This window comes from Anomalospiza imberbis, chromosome 1, assembly GCF_031753505.1.
Source record: "Anomalospiza imberbis isolate Cuckoo-Finch-1a 21T00152 chromosome 1, ASM3175350v1, whole genome shotgun sequence".
Classification (NCBI taxonomy): Eukaryota; Metazoa; Chordata; class Aves; order Passeriformes; family Viduidae; genus Anomalospiza; species Anomalospiza imberbis.
The window spans coordinates 89,055,087-89,075,807 of NC_089681.1; the positions used below are offsets into that span (position 1 = coordinate 89,055,087).

At 42.5% G+C, this 20,721-nt stretch overlaps 1 protein-coding gene across 3 annotated transcripts in view; it reads left to right on the forward strand.

The window, feature by feature from the left end:
• The first annotated feature begins 1,951 nt into the window (after positions 1-1,951).
• The window catches only part of NUP153 (nucleoporin 153), a 44,226-nt gene continuing 25,456 nt past the window's right edge, over positions 1,952-20,721 (forward strand). For 2 of the 3 annotated variants that reach the window (XM_068182479.1, XM_068197690.1), the window contains exons 1-2: positions 1,953-2,256; positions 18,595-18,811. In XM_068182479.1, the coding sequence (XP_068038580.1) occupies positions 2,155-2,256; positions 18,595-18,811 (319 nt within the window). In that variant the 5' untranslated portion in view covers positions 1,953-2,154. Of the gene's footprint in view, positions 2,257-18,594; positions 18,812-20,721 lie in introns of all 3 variants that reach the window. The other variant, XM_068190008.1, reaches the window with a different exon arrangement.

Genomic DNA, 20,721 nt, shown 5'->3' on the forward strand with positions numbered 1-20,721 from the left:
CCCTCTGTAAATCCAGCTCTTCCCATAATGGAAACACATTATGCTAGCCTTCCTTCCCCTCCTCTTAAGCTGAAAGCTAGCATGGTAATTGGTTCCTGGACAAAATTAATTGCAAATGCAGGTGAAAATACTATTTTTTCATATTTTGATAATTATATTGAGGTAGATCTTGACATGCCCATTGTAGAAGCAGACCATCATCCTAAAATTAGTCAGCAGGTGTAGCATATCAGCTGTTTACACAAAATAAGTTGGTTCTTGCAGGTGACTTCAAAGAGGCGTGTTCCAGGATAGGGATCATCTATCACTGCAAGTCATCCCCCTGCATGTTAAATTGTATTGCCAGTTGTGAGGCAGGAGAGTAAGAGTGTAGTTTATGAGGAGAAATATCTGGAAAGTATTTCCACTCTGCTGGGCATTGGATAATGGTTATTTCCTGTAGATAATGAAAATGGGACAAAGAAACTGAGGAGTTAAGTCATGTAAGAGAGCTAGGAGGACCCCAATGAAGTTCAAAAAACCCAGTATGAAGCAGAGATGAGGCTACACAAAATTCCCTAGTACCATTTCTTCTTACAGCTGTTCATCTGTAGCTGCTGCCTGTTTACATTTCTATATGCTTTCAGAATCACCCTTGTTTGAGCTCCCCCTAATTCCCCACACCCTTTCTTCAGGTGTGTGCTGGGATCAATGTCTTTTTTTCTGCACTGCTCAGCTCCATTCTTCCCATGGCAAGTTGATGCTAAAAATAAAACGTGAAGCCATAGATTTTCCTCAACTTTACTTTCAGTAAGATAAAAACCCTACATTTTAATGTATTTTAACTTTGTAATAGGAATGCACTCTTCCTCATGTTTTGAGGAAGTAAAAGACACTTTTTGAGGCCTTTTCCCCCTACCTCCTTTCCATATGCCACCACTGAGCGATGAAAAACGTGCAGCTGCTGTTTCTCTTGCTTACACAAACCCAAGCGCTTGTGGCAGCCTGGGTGGGGGAGCACTGCGTCCTTCCCTGTGCAGCTTTTCCCGGTGCCGTTTGTCCTGCTGCGTTCTCCATGCTGTTCCTCATCAGGGACAAGGGGAACATCCCCCTCACGCTGTCCCTTGGGGGAGGTTCAGCGTGGATAGGTTGTGTCGGTGGGGGCAGAGTGTCAGAAGGACAGAGGCAGGCTCTGCTCAGTGGGGCCAAACAGCACGTCAAGGGGCAGAAGCCGATGCACAGGAAATTCCATCTAAATACGAGGAAAAAATCTACTGCGCGAATGACTGCAGACTGGAACACTGTGCCCACAGAGGTTGTGGGGTCTCCCTCACTAAAGAAAGTCAGGAACTGTGTGGATGCAATCCTGTGCCATGTGCTTTGGGACGACACTGCTTGAGCGGGAAGGTTGGATCAGCTGACTCACTGTGGTCTCTTTCAACCTGAGTCATTCTGTGAAACGCCGCGGGAAGAGGGGAGGCGGCGGTGGAATCACCCGCGGCGAGACCCTGGCACAAACCTCCGCTCTTAGTCCCTCAAGGCGTCCCTGAGCTGCACCCGGGGGCAGACATTTCCCCCTTTGCGGGTCGCGGCAGATCCCAGCGAGCGCTTTTCCCGCGCAGCCGGCCCGGCCCGGCCCCTCCCGCTTCCCGCGGAGCGGGGGCGGTGCGCGTGCGCGGGAGCGGCCGGGCCATCGGCCCGGCGCCGCTTGCGTGACGCGCCCGCGCGGACTAGTGACGCGCGCGCGGCCCGGGGCGGCCGCCGTGTGGTTGGCCGGCAGGGCAGGGGGGTGCGGCGGCGGCGGCGGCGGCGGCTCGGGCCGCGGGCGGGCGGGCGGACAGCGCGCGGGGCGCCGCCGCCGGGCGTGAGAGCGCGAGCTAGGAGCGGCGGGCGGAGGGATCGCGGAGGGAACGCGCGGAACGGAGAGACGCGCGAGCGCGCGCGCGGGTAGGGGCGGGGCGGAGGCCGCGGAGGAGCCCCCCGCGCGCGCACCAGAGGCCGCGCGCGGCGCGTGGCGCGTGGCGGGCGGGAGCGGCGCGGGGGAAGAGAGGCCCGGCCGGGCGCGTCCCCGCGGGGACGGTGACAGCGACAGCGCTGCCGGGCCGCGGCGGAGCACAGCGGCCGCACCAGCAGGAGGAGGACGAGGCCGCCGGCGGCGGCGGGCCGGATCGCATCATGGCCTCGGGTGGCAGCGGCGGCGGCGGCGGCGGCAAGATCCGGACCCGACGGCACCACCTGGGAGCCGCGAAGCCGCCCTACGCGAGGGGCAAGCAGCAGGTGAGGTCGCGGGTCAGCCCCGTGAACCCCTTCCCCTCCTGACCCGCTTCTTCCCCGGCGCTCCCCTCAGCGGCGGCAGGAGGCGCCCCGGAGGCCTGACCCGGCAGAGCCGCCTTTCTCCTCCGCCACCCTCCCCCCTCAGCTCTCCGCGCAGCCCCACGTGCGCGGCTTCGGGCCGGCGTTTCCCGGTGGAGCGGCCCGTGGAGAGGGAGGAGGGAAGGGTTTCCCGCCGGGGCCATGGGGATTGTAGGATTTCCGGGCGCTCACCCCGCTCCGGCGCCGACGGGATGCGGGGGGATTCTTGCCTCCCCTTTGTCTCCTGCCTGTCCCCCGCTAGGCAGGAGCAAAGGCGGGAGGAGGAGGAGGAGGAGGAGAAGGCGGCTGGGAAAGGGTAGGTGCGCATTCCCTCTCCTCGCGGTTGGAGCGGGCTGGAGCTCGCTCCACGGGATGCGCGTTTTGTCTCTGGGCTGCCCGGTTAAATCATGATTAAATTTATCTTAACTGGGTTATCAAGTTAGAGTTAGTCGTCAGATTTAAGAGCATCGCTTCCAGTATTTGCTTTTCTTGACAAATTCCAGGTTGCAAATGAGTCTGTGAGGGTGCTGGGTAGTTAGGCATCTTCCATTGTGGGGTTTTCTTTTGGGGTTTTTTTTGTTTTTTGTTTTTTTTTTTTTTTTTAATGGGATGTTGCCTACAGAACCCTTAGGGTTTTTTTCAGTGTCTTGCTTGTCCCTAAACGTGCTGGTGCAGTGCAAGCAAAATGTAATTCATAAGGCATTTGTTCTTCTTTGTGTTGTAGGACAGAATAGATAGATAACAGAAAAAAAGCAGTTTGTAAATTGCATTATAAAGATCCTGTGGCATTTAGAGTGGTTGCAGGGAGTAGAAGCAAAGATCCTTCCCAACTCCTGTTTGTCAGAGAATTTCAAGATGTCTGGAGACAGTGCTCTGGAAATGCCTTTCACGTGTATTTGTGAACCTGAAATTGACTGTAAAACCAAAGCGTTTACATTATTAAATTGGTAATATAAGCTAGGAGATTAAATATTATATGCAAAATTGAGGGCATGTTACGCATAAATTGTTGCTCAATTAGATCTTATTATTTGGGAAGTACTATACTTAATCCTTTGTATAACACACTGATCAGCAGTGTTGTCCTTGTAAAGCGGGCAGGGTGACGCTTCATCCAAAGAATCACTGTACTTGCAGAGCAAATGTAGAAAGCTCTTTACGTGAACAACAGTAATGTTGAAATTGCAATATCCTGCATGTGGTGATACTGTGTAGATAACTGATAAAACACATGAATTTAAAATAATTAGGTGAGATGATTTTCTCATTATTCTATTGTCTCTTACCTCTGTGTGTTTTCTAGTCGGTTTATTTAACAATGGGGCAAAGCAAACATGTGCTTGGGGGGATATCTGTGGGATTCAGCCCAGAGCATGGATGCTGCAAGTCAAATACATCAATCAAATTAACAAGTAATATATTGGGGAAGAAATGGTAAATAGTCAGATAGGTGTCAGATGTGCGTTGGTTTAAGGGATAGCTTTTTAATCCTATGTAGCTTGCTCACCTGCGTTACATAAAAAGATGTGCTCTGGGTAGATAGCTGACTTGAACTGGAATTAATTGATACTTTTATTTTCAATAAAACATCCACTCTGCAGAAAGTATTCTGTGGTTTGGTGTTGTCTCTCAGTAATGAGTTTGAGAAGACATGGAAGTGCTCAGTGCAGACTGGACATGATCTCCCGCTCCCCTAACTATTATCAATAAAGGAAGCTCATAGAAGTACTGTATTGGAACTAAGTGCTTGAGGTCAAGACTGCAGTCCTGAAAACTCAGTCTCTTTATCACCAAGCTCTGAAGGTGCCTAAGCACTGAATGCCATATTGCTAATACCTTTAAAGTTCTTAGGATATCTGATTCTTTTCCACTTGTATGAAAGTTGAGTAGCATGATGCCAGGCTTGCAACAGGCCTGTTGTGTGTTTTTCTTAAGTTGTTATGCTTTCTTGTTGTTGTTGTTTTGCCATAGTCTCCCAGGGAGCTTGGTCAGGTGGGAATTCTCCAGTGGTGCTTAGCGTGCTGCAGAGTCACTCTTCCATTAAGTGCAGCAACGGCTTTAGAAGACATTTGGAAGTGGAGATGATGCTGCTTTTCAAAGATGATTAGCTAAAGCATTTGTTCAAAATGTGGTAGACCCCGCTTCAGATTTTTTTTTTTTTGCCTAGAGGCATCAACCTACATCTTCCACTTTCTGGGCAAATATCCCAGTTGCCAAGCTGTATGTTGTCTTTGAGTTCTTCTGACTGAAAATGCGTTATTATCCAGAAAAAGAATGCGTGATTCATGGAACCAGGAAGAGGATGTATAAGAAGATGTTACTTTCCAAGAGTGGAGACATACAGCCTGTAATCCATGATTTCAGAAGTTATTTGTTTTATATATTCTTGGAATAAACATGGAAAGTGCAGAATTTCCTGCCCTTTTCTCCCCAGGTGCCTGATTGAGTCATATTTCATTATATTTGAATGTGTGTTTTTTAAACTGTAGAGTCTTTTTTTAAACCAGTCTCAGATAGGAGAGATGAACAGATGCTGCTTGGAGGATGTGACTTGCAGCTTATATTTTCTCTTGGAAGATGGAGCTATGAGTAGATTTTCCCCACTAGTGAAGGAACTAAACCACAGTATTTTCCTTTCTGGGCTACCATCCTGCCTTATAAAAAGTGCACTGTCAGCAGCTGTATTATTAAACCAAGAAACAAAAAGTAGCAGCACCATGAGGTAAGGACAGTATCCACTAACCAGGAAGATTTGAGGTGGGGGAATTACATATCAGAACAAAAAAAGCCTTTTTCTATCTCTTTGGTGGGTGTTCTTGGAGTAGAATTGTAGAATTCTTCCCATTGACTGTGCTTTCCTAGGGGTAGAATGTTGACAGCTCCACACTGAATGCATTGACTTTAGGTTATGCTGTGCTCAGCACACTGTTTACTTGGCTATCCCATGCTGAAATATCCTGCCTCCTCCTGCACTTTTTAAGGAGCTTAGGCGCTTGCGTTAAAATTACAGCTTCTTTGAGAGCTAAGCACATGCCAAGTGAGGGAGCTGTTGTGTCCAGCATCTGAGTTTCATCTTCCAGATGTGGCCCCGGTGTTTCTAAGTGCTGGTTTGTCCTGGTCATTTGGATAGACTGATGATGGGAATTACCGATGCGGATGTGTTAAATGGGAGGGATGTTTGCATTGCTGGCTTATTAAACTCCTTCTAGAAGAGTATTTGTATGTTCCTACTGTTAATTTTATGTTTAATTTTGCGCTTTCGTGTGTGTGCTTTTGCTAGTTTAACTTGGAGCAGTGCCATTTCTCATCCAGGTAACAGATTTCAGAGATTTTAAGTGTGACTTAAAGGAGAAGTGAATAAAATAAGTTTTCTGGGTAGTTTTTTAATTTGAGAATTAAGCATTCAAGTGAAGGAGTCAGAGAACTTTGATGCTCCTGCACTTTTATTTAAACTCATACAGGCAGATTTAAGCGTGAGAAAAAAAGAGTTACCTGAAAAGTGTTTATAACCTTCCCTTAAACTTCTATATTCATGTTAAGCTTTAGCTTAGCGCTGTTTAATATTAGAGATAATGTCTGTAGATTAAAACTTCTGCTGAGGAGTGATGTTTTCCCTTTTTCCTATGTGTGTATATGCCAGTGCATATTTATAATGTAGATGTCCAAATCCAAAGATGTTTTCCTTGATGAAACCAGGGTAAGTCTGTGCATATATTGTAGTTGGTCTTGTGCTGATGTAGTTCGGACGTAACCTGACAAAGGGGACCAGAAGGTCACTGGAAGCCACTTTCATAGGTCTGGGTCATGAAAGCCCCTCTGGATTTGTGTGTTTCACCAAGTCACTTGAGATGTCATGTAAGGTTCTTCCCAGAGGGACTAGCTACGGGACTGGGAACTGAAAACTGTATGCAGCGGTGTCTAAAGCATTGCGTTGTTGCCTGCTGTTGTCTTGAAGGTAGGCCTTGCTTGGCAGTGACTGCAGGCAGTGGGCAGAAGGGATCTTACAAACCACAAGGTTTATTTTGTCAGGAAATTTTGAAACTTTGATGCTTAATAGTTCTGAGAGTATCATATTGAGCATTGTAACCTAGGTAATATTTCATAGGCCTTAAACAGGAAAATACTAATTAAGAAAATATTTATTAAGAACGTCCACACGGACCTACACAAATGAAATTGTATTAACTCCAGTCAACAGGATTGCACCTTGGAGCACACTTTAATGTGGTTGTATCTGTATGCAATTCTACTTGATTTGGTTTAGTAGTAAGCTAGCACACTGAGCTAAAACAGATAGATTTGAAGATATGTTTAATATGTATTTAAAGATTCGTTTTAAAAGACGGGCTAATAGTCAACATCAGAAGTTTTGTCTTTGTCCCAGCAATATGATACTGGCAAAATAGGTGTTTAAATTTGGCACTTGGCTTTCTACTGCTACTGTAAGCAAAAATGTATCCTAATTGGGAAGAATTTATAAAACTGAGATATTGACAGTTTTCTTTCATTTAGACTAGCAGTACTGTACACTTGTACAAATTGTAGATGATGATTGCTGTGGCATTTCATTAATATTCTAGGGTTTGTTTCAAAGTGTTGTCGTGACAGTCTTGTAGGCTGTGAAGTGTTGAGGACAAACAGTATTACTAGGTTGTATCTTAGGAGAAGAAAAAAGCAGATGAAATAATTGACTGTGTTAGCTGGGACACTGCAAATTGTCTTTGGTTGCTGGCAGCACATCACTTCCTCTGAGTTATTTATTCCTTCAGTCAGTAATTAGAACCAGTTCTTGCTCCGCTGCCATGGACAAACTGAGCTGCTGCTGATTCTAACAACTTGGCAGGACAGAGTTCAGAATCTCTTTTGTGTGCCCAGAAATGTTTGAGCAAAAGTATTCCAGGCTGGTGCAGGTGGTGAGCTGCCATAGTATCATGTAATGAACTCATAATACACTGGGATGACTGGATCAGTGGACGTGGGGCAAACGGTGGATGTTGTTTACCTGAACTTGAGCAATGCCCACAGCATGGTCTCCCATGTGATTCCTGTTGTGCACTTGGTGAAATACAGACTTGTCAGGTGGACCATAAAGTGATTGGAATATTAGCAGGACCATGGACCTCAAAGGGTTGTGACCAGCAGTACAAAGATCCAGTGGCAGCCAATTGCTAATAGAGCTCTCAGAGGTTGATTTTGAGGCTCATGCTGTTCCATGTCTTTATTAACCCTCCACGTTGTGGATGAAGGAATGGCATGGGTCCTCAGCAGTTTCCTAGATAATACCAAACCCTTGGGAACTTCAGCCCTGTTGTATAATGAAGAATAGGGTTGCCATTGAGGGAACTTGGCAGAAGTGGGCTGCCAAGAAGGCAAATGTGAAGTCCTTCATCTGGAACAAAACAACCCCACCTACCTGCTGACAGCGAGTTGAACGTGAGTCTGCAGCATGCTCTCGAGGTAAAGAAGGCCAGCTGGGTACTGGGAGGTATTAGTAAGTGTATGGGAAGGGTGTTAAGGGAGTTGTTTTTTCCCCTGCATGCAGCACTTCTAGGACTGCATCTGGACCGTTGTGTCTAGTTTTGGCCTCTCCAGTTTAAGCAGAGACAAGGAAAACATAGGAATGAGTCTGGTTGAGAGACACCAAAATAATGATGGCTTTGAGAACTGGGTGTGTTCAGATTAAGAGCAGCAAATAACTAATAAGATTATAGAGAAGGTGTAGCGAGGCTCTTCTAGGAGATTCATAGCGATACAAAGGGACAGTGGACTCAAGATGCCAAAATGGAAATTCTGATTACATATAATAGGAATTTTTTTTTAACTGTGAGGCTAGCTAGCATGTTGGAAGAACTGCCCAGAGAGGCCTTGAAACCCAGGTGGACTCAGCTGTGGATGACCTGCTGGTTTTGGCCATTCTCTGAGGAGGAGGTTGTAGTAGTAGGTGATCTCTGGGTTGCCATGCAGCCTCTATGTGTTTGTGATTCTGACCGAGCTGCTGCAGCTGGACCACAGAGCACACATGGGCATGGTTTCAGTGTAAATGACACTGTTACTCTAGGTTGGTAATCCTTTTGCTGGTTCATCCTGTAATTCTGTCTTCAGGGTTACTGTCTCTTGCAGAAGGAAATGCCTCCATCTCACTGTTGCAGTTTTTCCAGAGTAAATTGTGAGCTTGCTCTCAGAAAGAGAGTAACCAAGAGGCTTTTTTTTCTAGGGTTGCTGTTTTGCAGACCAATTTTTAAAAATGTCTTCTGTCTTTTTAGTGGTAGGTCATGTGATATACTTTTCCATTTTTCTGCTATTAAGTTGTAAAAATCTCGTGGTTTTTTTCTTTTTCGTGTTCTGTGTAATCAATTCAGTATTTATTGTACTGCACTTGCTTGGTGCAACCCCAGTATCAATGCAAGCTGGGGCATGAGTAGATGGAGAGCAGTTCTGCCAAGGACTTGGGGTTGCTGATGGATGAGAGGCTGCATATGAGTTGGCAATGTGTGCTTCCAGAAAGCCAAACATATCCTGGGCTGCATCCAAAGCAGTGTGGCCAGCAGGCTGAGGGATGGGATTCTCTTATTCCACTCCTCTCTGGTAAGGCTCCACCTGGAATATTGAATTCAGCTCTGGGGTCCTCAGCACAGGAAGGACATGGGCCTGTTGGAGTGAGGCCAGAGATGGGCCTCAAGAATTGTCAGGGAGTAGGAGACCCTCACCTGTGAAGACAGGCTGAGAGAGTTAGGGCTCTTTAGCCTGGAGAAGAGAAGGTTCTGGGAAGACCTTATGAACACCTTTGAGAACCTAAAGGGGACTTCTGCTCCTTTAAGTGAAGAAAGGTTGATTCACCCTGGATGTAAGGAAGAATTTTTTTAAAAGAGGCTGATGATACATTGGAACAGGTTGCCCAGAGGGGTGTTTGAAGCTCTGTCCCTGGGAACATTCAAGGTCAGGTTAGATGGGGCTCTGAGCAACCTGATCTAGTTGAAGATGCCTCTGCTCATTGCTGGGAAGTTTGGACTAGATGACCTCTAAAGGTCCCTTCCAATCCAAAACATTCTGTGAATCAATGCAAGTTGCACTTACGTACAGGATCTTTGGGTGGGTTTGACTTGAGACTACTGTGGTTTTTTCAACTAAACATGAGTTCATCTTTACATTCCCATTTGCTGGGATTAAATGTGTGTGGTAACACAGATTATACCAACATGCATTGAGTCCTACAGCTGCAAATAGCACATACACAATTTGCAAATACATGAGCCAGTAAAAAATGTTCTTTCTCCTTGCTGAGGCTATTTAATGTTTTCTTGATGGTTCTGCTCTTGGAAGAAGTTGTGTGAGAGTGTCTTGGGGAGCTGGCTGACTTTGCTTTTAGTTATGATTGTATTTTGAATCAAATGTTTTTGAAGTAGATATGTCTCAAGACTCTTTCCCCTATTAGAACTCAAGGCCTGGTGACTTCCAAGACTGAAGTAAACCAAGCAAAGAGCTAAACTGTTCAGTTGTCATTTTCTTTGAGACTGAATTACAGTGAGGCACTGAAATATTTACAGTAATGAGAAATTGGTGAGGCTGCAATACAGGTGCATTTGTAATTAAAATTATCCTAAGCAAAACAGATAAAAACAAGGCTTAAACTGGTTTAAATGTAACTGTGTTCAGGAATTGCTGTGGTGCAACCAGATACATATTAAATTTATCTATAACAGTGCATGTGTTCTAATGTTAGCCCTCAATATTTGTTACTAAATTTACTTTACAGAGATGTAGAATATTTACATATTTGTAGATGATTTTTTAGTGACCTTCAGTCACTAAAAAAATAATCTCTATGTATAATGGCAATTTTTCATGTTGCTGATAAGTGTCTGAAGATACTGGTTATATGTTTAAAGTGAGATGCTCTTGGTTCTGTCATTTGCAGCGTGATGAAAAAATATGGCCAAAAAGACACTGCTGCCTCTCACAACTGAAGATGACTGCCCTGCAGCAGAGCTGAGGCTACCTGGGCTTTACAGTTTCATAATATTGCCTTAAAATGTCAAAGAATGTAATAATACCCCTCACTGCTCTAGCTAAAGCAACTGTGTCCAAGGGCCATTGCTTTAGTTTCTCTTAAGTACTAATTCTTACATTTTAGAATCTAGTCAGGAAGTGTATGCACCAGGGTTAGATGTGTCCAGTTTTAAATAATTGCAGGTTATGCTGGTTAGATGAATTGTGAGGCTTAACTTTTGTGTGTGGCACAATGTCTGTGTATGATACTTAAAAGGTAGGAAAGCTTTGAGTTTTGCTGAAGTACAAAATTATCACAGCAAATAACTAAATGTGATTATTTGGTTACTCGATTTTAATTTACCTGTTAAAATTGTGAATTAGATAACCTACTGAAAGTGCAACACGATTGGCTGTAGATTTTGCTAAATGACCGGAATGTGGTATTGTCAGCTCAGTTTATAGATTAACATGGACAGAAAAGATACTTCAGGGGGAGGATGTGAATATTTTGCTGTTTTTTGCTAATACTGTGTTATATTTAAAATTTTAAACTGTGTTTTCCAAAATGTCAGGAGTGAGATTTTGTAGCTTAGTTTTGTGAAATATGCTTCAATCCTTTGAGCCTTATCCTCACTAGGAAGCACTGGACACAGGGATGGACATTGGCAAGCTGCGAGTTGACCTCAGATGGCTTTTAACTGTTGCTTCAGGAGTTGTTGCAGAATTTGGGCTGCCCGATTTTGTGTTTTAAATACATAGCATGTCCTCACCACTATGTGCCATAGTGTGATGATACTATGTTTTGTTTGTGAGTGCTTTTAGGCAAAATGACATTGAAAATGTTTAATTTTTTGGTGGGAGCCTTGTGCATTGTAGCAGGTAGCAAATTCGTAGTGTAGGGTATGATGTGTTGATAGCCCTTGTATGCATTAACTCCTTGGCTGTAAATGCAGGGAAGAGGAAGACTTTGCCATTATCAGTTATGTTTGATGATGTTGAAATATTGCAGTGAATTGGATCTTAATATGTCTAGAATACCTATAAATAAGAGAAACAATTTTATGTATAAATAATGTATTTAAATCCTAAATATAAAATATGTGTTATAGTTTGCAAAATCTGATAACTTGTAATAATGAACTTGTAAAGACCAGCTGTTGCCATGGGAAATGTACTTCTTGATCTTTCTGGTTTGAAACTTCATGTCCATGTGGTTATTGTCAGAAATAAAAGTAGTGAGTTTGGACTATAGGGTTTCCTTTTAGAAAAGATATTCTGAGCAGCATTTCAACTAATATAATTCTAGATACTTTATAAATACAGTTTATGAAACTTACCTGGAGACACACTGTAGCAGCTGAATTGCAGCAGTCTTCAATTAAAAATACTAACTAACTACTTGGAGTTCCTTCTTAAATTGGGAAAGAAAGAACTTTAAAACTGCTTGTAAAGTTGTAAGGGAAAATAGTCTCATGAATCTTAAACTTTTTGGTTTTACTGCTGATAGATTTCCATTTCAAAGTATGATACTGAATGTAATTTACAATGCCCATTGCTGATTGCTGCTGAGGGTTAGCTAGTGCCTGTGTAGTGCTTTCTAAAAGGAAAAAAGAAAGGTACCTTGTACTTTGTGGTGTGTTTTGTAATGTTGTCACTTTGTCAACTGAAGGTGTGGACAAAACTTCAGATAAAACCATTTGGTGTCAAAAGGATTTAACCTAGTGTGTTAGGCACTGATTTATCTCTCAGAGCACATACTGGTGTTTTGCTCTCCGTTGTAAGTGATAATAATATATACAGATGTGCAAACAGTGCCAGAAAACACCTGAATTTCCCTGGAATGTTTATTCTAAAGCTATCTAGACTAAGGAAAATAAGGCTCACTTAAGCAATAAGAAAGTAATACACTGGCATCTGGTAATAGAATCCCTTCTTCGAGACTTTCAGGAATAAATCTGAACTAGTCCACTTGCCTTAAATAAAATTGTTGTTTTTCAAATGTTACATAATTAATAACATTCCTGAAACGTACTGTTCATATTAAGTCATAAGTTTTATTGTCTTTTTTCTAAATGAAATATCAAACTCTGCTGTCCTACATCCAAATTGAAGCCACTTCCTGAATAGCAAAAGTAGAGTTAGTCTAATCCAGTCTAACTCTGCTGCTGCAAGAGACAATCATGTTAGGTTTCCATTTCTATTCCTGCTGTTGCATGAGCATCAATGCAGGCACATGGTAAGCTGCACCAGCAACCTGATGCCCCTGAGGGGTAGTCCTCACTATGACTACCCTGAAGGGTAGTAATAGTCTACAGACAGATTTTTGGATCTATTTAATAGAGCATTGCTACAGTTCATCATTTGGTTGCTTATATGCGCTAGTGGCAGCACAAGGGAAGGGTGAGGTGAAGAGGAGAATGGGACAGTGTTTTTAATGACAATACAGACACAGGAGGATTGAAGGAAGGGAGAAGTTTTATTTCCTGTTCCTCTGGTTCTGGCTGTCTGATCGTGCTTTCTCTCAGGCCAGTTCTGGTGCACTGAACCAGTTTAACTCATTGGCCCAGCAGAGAAACTTTTTGCCAGATTAATGAGTTCAGCTAGTATGGAGAGTAGCCTGCTATGTGCCAGAGCTGGCATGAGCTAACTGTGGGGGGTGGAGGGCAAGAAAATTCCTTTTTGGTGTTTGGAATTGGTTAGATTGATCTGCTCTCACTGTTAGGGGCAAGTTTTCTTACTGATTCATATGTTCTAATAACTTTAACTTTGAAATTTGAAGCAAAGAAGTCTCTGAGAGGCAAGAATTTGATGCTTTTCAGAGGTATGTGTACAGTGAAGTGGAAATCAGCTATTTTATCTAGTTGTGTGTTTTGCATCTCTGACAAATTCCTGTAAGTGTATGACTGTTATATAATTTTTATACAATTTTTTCATACTTAAACCTCCTGGACTGAAATCAGCTCAGTTACAAAACGGATGTTTTCAAGTAATGTGTCACTGCTGAGTGCTCCTGCCAGTACTTTCCTCGCCCTATGCTGTGTGAAAGACCCTACAAGCTGGAACAACAACTATCTTATTCTGTAACTATTTTTGGCCAAGAAATATATTTTTGGCCAGCTATTGTGTGCTTTTAAGTTTGTAATTCAAACTGTGACCACAAACTACTGATTTTTCTTTCTTTATATAAATCCATTGAAGAAATGGTATTTTAAAGTAGTAAATTATGACACCTGTTTGTTAACTGATACTTCTGTCTACATATCTTTTGCTTAGCGTTGCAGCCAGCGTGGGTTTATGAAGGCAGATCTGCTTGACCAGTCTGATCTCCTGTGACAGAGTTACCCACTTGGTGGATGAGGGAAAGGCTCTGGATGTTGGATGTCATCTACCTAGAATTTATTAAAGCCTTTGACACCATTTCCCATGGCATTCTCCTGGCTTCCTATGGTGTGAATGGGTGTGATCTTTGCTGAGTAAAAAACTGTGTGGCTGGCCGGGCCCAGAGCGTGGTGGTGAATGGGGTTGCATCCAGCTGGTGACCAGTCACAAATGGTTATTGCCAGGGCTCAGTATTGAGGCCAGTGCTTTTTAGCATCTTCATCAATGACCAGGATAAGGGGATCAGTTGCACCCTAAGCCAGTTTGCAGATGACACCAAGTTGGGCAGGAGTGTTGATCAACTGGAGGACAGGAATGTTCTAGATAGGGAGCTGGGAAGGCTGGGTAGATGGGCTAAGGCCAGTTGTATGAGGTTCAGTAAGATGAAGTGCCCAGCCCTGAATTTGGGTCACAACAACGCTCTATAGTGCTACTGGCTGGGGTAAGGGTGGCTGGAAAGCTGCATGGCAGAAAGGACCTGGTGGTGCTGGACAGCAGTGGCTGAGCAGCAGCCAGCTGTGCCCAGGTGGCCAAGAAGGCCAGTGGCATCCTGCCCTCTATCAGCAATAGTGTGGCCAGCAGGACCAGGGCAGTGATTGTACCCCTGTACTCAGCACTTGAGAGGTCACACCTGCAACCCTCTGTTCAGATTTGGGCCACTCTCTACAAGGAAGACACTGAGGGGCTAGAGCATGTCCAGAGAAGGGCAGTTGGAGCTGGCACTTGAGAATGTGGTTTAATGGTGAACATGATGGTAGTGCTGAAATTAACAGTTGGACTTGAAGATCTTAAAGATGTTTTCCAAACTTAATGATTCCATGATCTTATGAGAAGAAGGCTTTGGATCTTCCAAGGAAGGATTTGAGTCTTCAACACAGAGCTTTGGGCCCTGGAAATGGGCTTTTGGAGATGAGTAGGAGGGTCTGAACCCTGAGGTTGGATTTTCTTTGGTTTTGTGCTCTCAAATGATGCTTCAATACCTTGAGATGAGGCTCTGCTTGCTGGAAATGGGTTTTTGAAGGCTTTGAGCCCATTAGATAAAAGGCTGAATCCTAAATAGGAGGCTTTGGAAGCTAGGGTTTGGGCCTGGAGATGTGCCTTTGTACTCTGTGAAGAGTTTAAATTCTACAAATGAGGCTTTGGGCCTTCCAAATCAGACTTGAAGCCTTCAAAATAATGCTCATGGCCCTTCAGATGAGTCTTGGGACCTAAGGAGCAGGGCTTGAAGCTCAGTAATGAGTGATTGTGCCCAAACAAGGTTTGGACTCTTGGGTAACAGTTGGACACAATGATCTAAGAGGTCTTTCCCAGCCTTAATAGTTCAGTGATTCCATGATGTCAAGCCAATATGCCTTGGAGTAGTTGTTACTGTAGTTACTGTTGCTATGATGTTTGTATACATAGACTTAGATAGACCTAGCAGAGCTGCAGACACTTGAGATGATGCACAGATTTTGAAAAACTGTTGTAAATACCTATTCATAAGCTACTGGATCTTTCTGGTGGATTTTCATTTTGTTAAGCTTTCCTGCTAATATTTTTTGGGATGAGTGTATTTGAAGTGATAGCAGTTGATACTGACAGCAGCTCAAACCTCTGAAATCAGTCAGTTAAGGAGTAAAACATGTTTACTGAATAAAACACACAGCAGCGACACAGTTGGGATTGCCCCTCTGAGTCTGCCCTTTCATGATATTAAGTTTGGTACCTGTGTGGCCTGTAGAAATGAGAAGTTATGAACATTAGACTGCATGCCAGCGCCACATCCTCTGCTCCCAACCTGAGACTGGGAACTAGAACAGTTTTTGTGCAGTAGCATGTTCAGAATAGCTGTACTGAATGAAGGTATTCTGGAAGAAGCTGGTTCATATTTGTGGCATGAGAAGATTGGGATCTGAGCAGTTTGCTGGAGAATAAGCCTTCTAGAGTTGTCTGTTGCTGTGTCTTTTGTACTTCATATCTGAAGATCTCTTGGCATCAATGAGATGTGTACTATCCATGTCAGCCTTCTAGAAGGATTAATGACTCCTCTCTGAGGAGATGGGATGGACAAAGTGGAGAGCTGGTGGCACAGGAGTGGTAGAGGGGGAGTGTTCTACCGCTGACAAGGTTGGCTTGTTTGCATGTGCAGCGAGAGGGAAAGAGTGTTCAAATGCATGTGCTGAAGTTGAAGAATAAGAAAACTGCAAGTTAGGGTAAGATTAAAATGCCAGCTTTAAAGACAGTGTGAGGCATGACATTTTGCTGAATTGTTCTGGCAGGAATAAGCAGTATGCATGTTCAAATGTGTAGGTCAGTGGTACCTTAACTGCCTGACTTGATCAGGAATCCAGACACAGAGCTTATTGATTAGCTTTTAGCGCTGATGATAAGTGATGATGGAAGGAATTCTGGTGGGTTTTTTGGTGTGTCATCTGTGTGTATTTGCATAGGCATACCTGGGGAATGTGGAATACTTTTAGGGGGAAGGTGTCTTTTTAATGGGATCTGTTTTTGATGATGGCTCATTCATAATGCCTGCACAGTTCTTTCACAGTGCCTTTAATATATTTTGCTTATAGAAAATGTAGGTGCCTTTACATGTATTTTGCTTTCTCTTGCTTTGTCACTAAGTCAGCATTATTCTGGAGTATAAAACTATGCTCCTTGTCTGTCACTGTGCCTAAGCCAGATGGAACAGGCCATTAGTACTTTGTGCAGTACAGCTGTGCTGAGTTCCAGCTCATGGGTAGGTTTGGGATGTTACCCTGTGTTACCCAGCTTGGAATGCTGATTATGTGGAGAATGGCAAGGCTGCCATTTGCACAAAAGGGTCAAACCATTCTGGTGTCAGATCTGGATGCTAAAACATCATCTTAGTTAATTACTAGTCTAGCTACATTCTCCAGTTGCTCATTAGGATTACTAATGATTGGGTGTTTACTCTTCTGGATGCCTGTGGCTTCTTCCATCTTGAGTCTCAGGTAGCTTTCAGTCCTGGGAGGATTTCCTCAGCAAGAGAATCATACTGGCTCCTGTTTTATGGCCAGTAATGTCTTACTCTCTAATGGAGATATTCTCTAGCAGTATTGAATATAGTAATGCTTAGCTTTTTGGAAGGAGCAATTGCCTTGGATGCAGTTTGTGTCCTGTCATTTGCTTATTTAGGCAGATTTTGATTCCTCTGAGTTCTTGATAATGCTTTTATTCATAGCACCAAAATATTCACTCCCCTAAAGGGGGATAGTGAAAGGTGACAAGTAAAGGTGAAAATGAGGGGCTGGGAACAGATTACAGACTGCCTCTTTGCTGTTGCCAGGCATTGAATTGCTTGTGAGCCATGGTGTTGCACAGTTTTTGATGTTGGAAAGCTGAGGCTTAGTATTTATGTAGAATAGCAGCAACTCCCTAAGCATGGCATATTAATGTGCATCTTAGTGTGGTAATTTTGATAGATGTGCTTCTCATGTGGTATTCTATCTAGTTTAATCTGTCCCAGGCTAGTTAGTCTGTCTTTGTGCAAGTAAAAGATTTAATTACAGATCATTATGAAAAATGTCAAATTGTAAATTAAGATTACTTTCTTTCTGTGAAAAGTCTTTTGTTTTCTCCCTTCTTTTTCTCCTCTTTGCCAGCCCCACTCCTAACTCCAGATTCAAGGGTGTCCTGTAAGTTGGTGTTTGTGTTACTGTGTATGAAATATGCGAATGACAGATACGGGATTTTTCTTCCATGTGTGCTGAATTTTTAAAGAAGGTTGAGTACAACAGGGTTCTTGTTTCAGAATTGTTTACTAGACCAACTACTACATGTTCAAAGAATATTCTCAATTCTCTACACATGAATTTGTAGAAAATTTTGTTGCCTAAACCCAGAAAAATAACAAAGTACCTTGATGCATGTGTTAGCAACTGGCAATGAAGTTCAACAAAAGTATTTTTTACACTCTTGTTGCTTTTCAGTTTCCGAATGTTGAAATTGTGGAGGTAGCTTCGGCGCTTTCTTCAGCTTGTGGAGGTTAGCAGCTGGTTCTGTGGCTGCAGCCAGTATTAGAGGGGGAGCTCCATGTTGCAAGCACTCTGCTGCACAGGGTTGAGATTTGACAAGAAGGCATGTTGAAATTTTTGAGGATATGATGGGGAACAAGTGACTGCCTAAAAATGTTAAATAAATACTTCTTACTAGAATGTAAGCATTACAAATAATTGCTAAATGTCAAAATTGAAATGGCTTTTATGCATTCAGTAAGTGCCAAATATTAAGGTTTGTAGATAGAAAATTTTAACATACCATGAAATGAAATTTTGTCAAATTGAATCTATTCAAGAGTCCTGTAGTGAGGAGCCTGTTGTTCAACTGTAGCTGTTTCTTCTGAGATTCTTTCAGGATCCCATCACTATTCAGAGCATAATAGTGGGGTTTTTGGTGCATATTGTTCCTGGAGTTCAGCATTAGAAAAAGAAATATTCAAGTTCACTGATTTCAGTAGCTATTACTGCTCATCACTATTGCTGTAGATAATTGCTGGGCTTCTGGGTTTGATGATTTTTCAAGTGAAGGCGTCAGAAGGAAAAGTCCTCAAAACAAAGTGCATACATCAGGAGTTATTTAGAAATTTAATTTCTTGATGACCTTGTGACTTGACAAGCTTTTGGTGAACTTCAGCTGTAGTTTCAGAATGTGGAAGTTTTGCCAAGGTCACTGGGAAGTGCAGAAACTGATGGGTTAGTAATAAATCAGTGTTAATTGTATTTTTGTTATGCACGTCCCAGAAGTATTGGAGTTCTTTATGAAGGATCCACCACCCTCTTATCTTACTCATCTGAATATTGCTATCTAATGTCTGTCTTGGAGGTGTGTGCAAGGTTGCATCCCAGAGTATGCTGCTTGACTGTGTTTATATATTTTTCTTTCAAGCTGGGACTCCTTAGCAGAGTGACCGAATCAGTGAAAAACATTGTACCAGGATGGTTGCAGAAGTATTTCAATAAAAGGGAAGATAAATGTGTAGATATGAATGAATCTGGAAGCGAGGAAGATAATCCAGTAAACTATCACCATGATTATACAAATGAAGATGCCATGGTAATTGATGGGAGAGTCACGCCTGAATCAGCAAGAATTAATTCGGAAGGTATGTGAAATATCATTTAGTATTCTGACCATCTGTATTTATTCACAGATTTCTAGTTTTGAATCTATATTTCTAGGGGAGACTGGAAGGAGCGTTTGGACAGAAAAAAAGCAAACAACAAAAACCCCTGCAACACCCAAACCAAAATGACCAACCTGCCAAAAACCCCAACCCAAAATAACCCCACACATAGGAAAAGCAAAGGAAAAAACCTCAGTAACTCAGTTTTTAGAACTGCCTTAGCTTCAAAGTTTAAACATACTGGAAGTTCACTTAGAACCCTTGGAAGTCATGAGTTTAACTTCAGGTACTCAAGTAGCCAAGTGCAAAATATTGCTAGCATTCATTTGCAAGTGTGTTGGGTTACATTTTCTTTTTAAAGGATCTGGGATGAAAGTTTATCTAATTGCTTAAGGTAGTAGAAACATTAATTTGTTTTGTTGTCCTCAAAACAAAAAACCAGATCCTAGAATGCCAGAGGAAAATTCCTTCATGTGTCCTGATTTTTTTTTCTTTTCTTTTGGGCTTCTTCAATCGATTTATTAAATTTCCATGTTAGTTTAGTGGAGATCTGGGGAACTTTGTTTATGACATTATTATTTTTGAAATATTTTGTAACATTGTGTGGCATTGCTAGCTTGGGGTCTTTGAAAACTATTTGGATCATAGGCAAAGAAGTTTACAACTTTTTTATCATATTAATCTGTGCTTTATACCTATGCCTCTCACTGTTTCTGTAGTACTCTGTGAATTTGCATATGCTCTCATTTGAGTTTCTCTTAAATTAGCAGTTTTGGGAACTCGGGTTTTAATTAGGTGAGAAATATTGTGTGAGCACATGTACATAACCATCTGTGTGATCAGTCAGCTGCTTCTGTTGTTGGCAGAGTGAAAAGTAATGAGGAAATACCTTTCTCACCAATGTTATCTAATTGTAAATAAGGAGCTTTGCAGCTCTCTGTGTAGCTGTAGCTTGAGCATAAGTTTGTATAAAGGAATAGAGAAGGTTTTCATCAATGAGTAACATGTGTTGGCTTTTCTGAAGAATTCTGTGAAAGGACCTTTCAGTGAGAACAGCTGCACAGCAAACTTTCTAGCTCTAAGAAATCGGGAGCAGATGGGACCCACTAGAACTTTCAGTAGCTTGTGTTGTAGTTAATCTTTCTAGCTATAACTAATAATTTTTTTGTTGTTGTTACTGGTATTTTTGTTTTAGAAAGCCTGTTTCTTGGCTCTGAGGTACCAATGTGCAAGAGCCTGTGTTCCTTTACTTGGCCAGCCTTTGGTCTGATAACGCTTTCTTTCGTCTCAAACAAGACAGTCCTAAAAATCTACCAGTGCTTTGGAGAATTAATTACTAGCAATGCAGTGCTTATGAAGATTGAAGTAGCTAGTTTAAGCTTCAGTGCAAATGTCAGGATGATAGTGTCTCAAAATTATGTTCATACCAGAAATCATGGGAGGGACTGTAGAGATACAGATATCAGGCAAGATGACCATTAATTGCTATTGTGTTCATTTGGCAAGTTGGAGCTGTGAGACCACCTCTTGCAGGATGCTGGCAGTGTTTACAGACCCTTTTCATGAGGGAAAAAATGCCTGTCTTAGGCCATGTCTGAGGCCATGTTGCTTACTTGTCCTTTATGCCAAAATCTCAAAAACTAATGGATAGGAGATAATTTGTCTGTAGCATGACCTGATATGGTAGAATTTGGAAGGGAGGATGATGACACCAGAACAAATAAACCCCCAAAAATCTTTGCAAATACATATTTTTGTTACATACTCAGACTAACACCAGCTTTTTTACTAGATGATAAAAATTGAAGAGTTGTTCATAACTTTTCATAGAATCTCAAATTTTGGAAAGCTTATTGTAAGCATTATCTGAAGGAGAAGGAATTTATAGA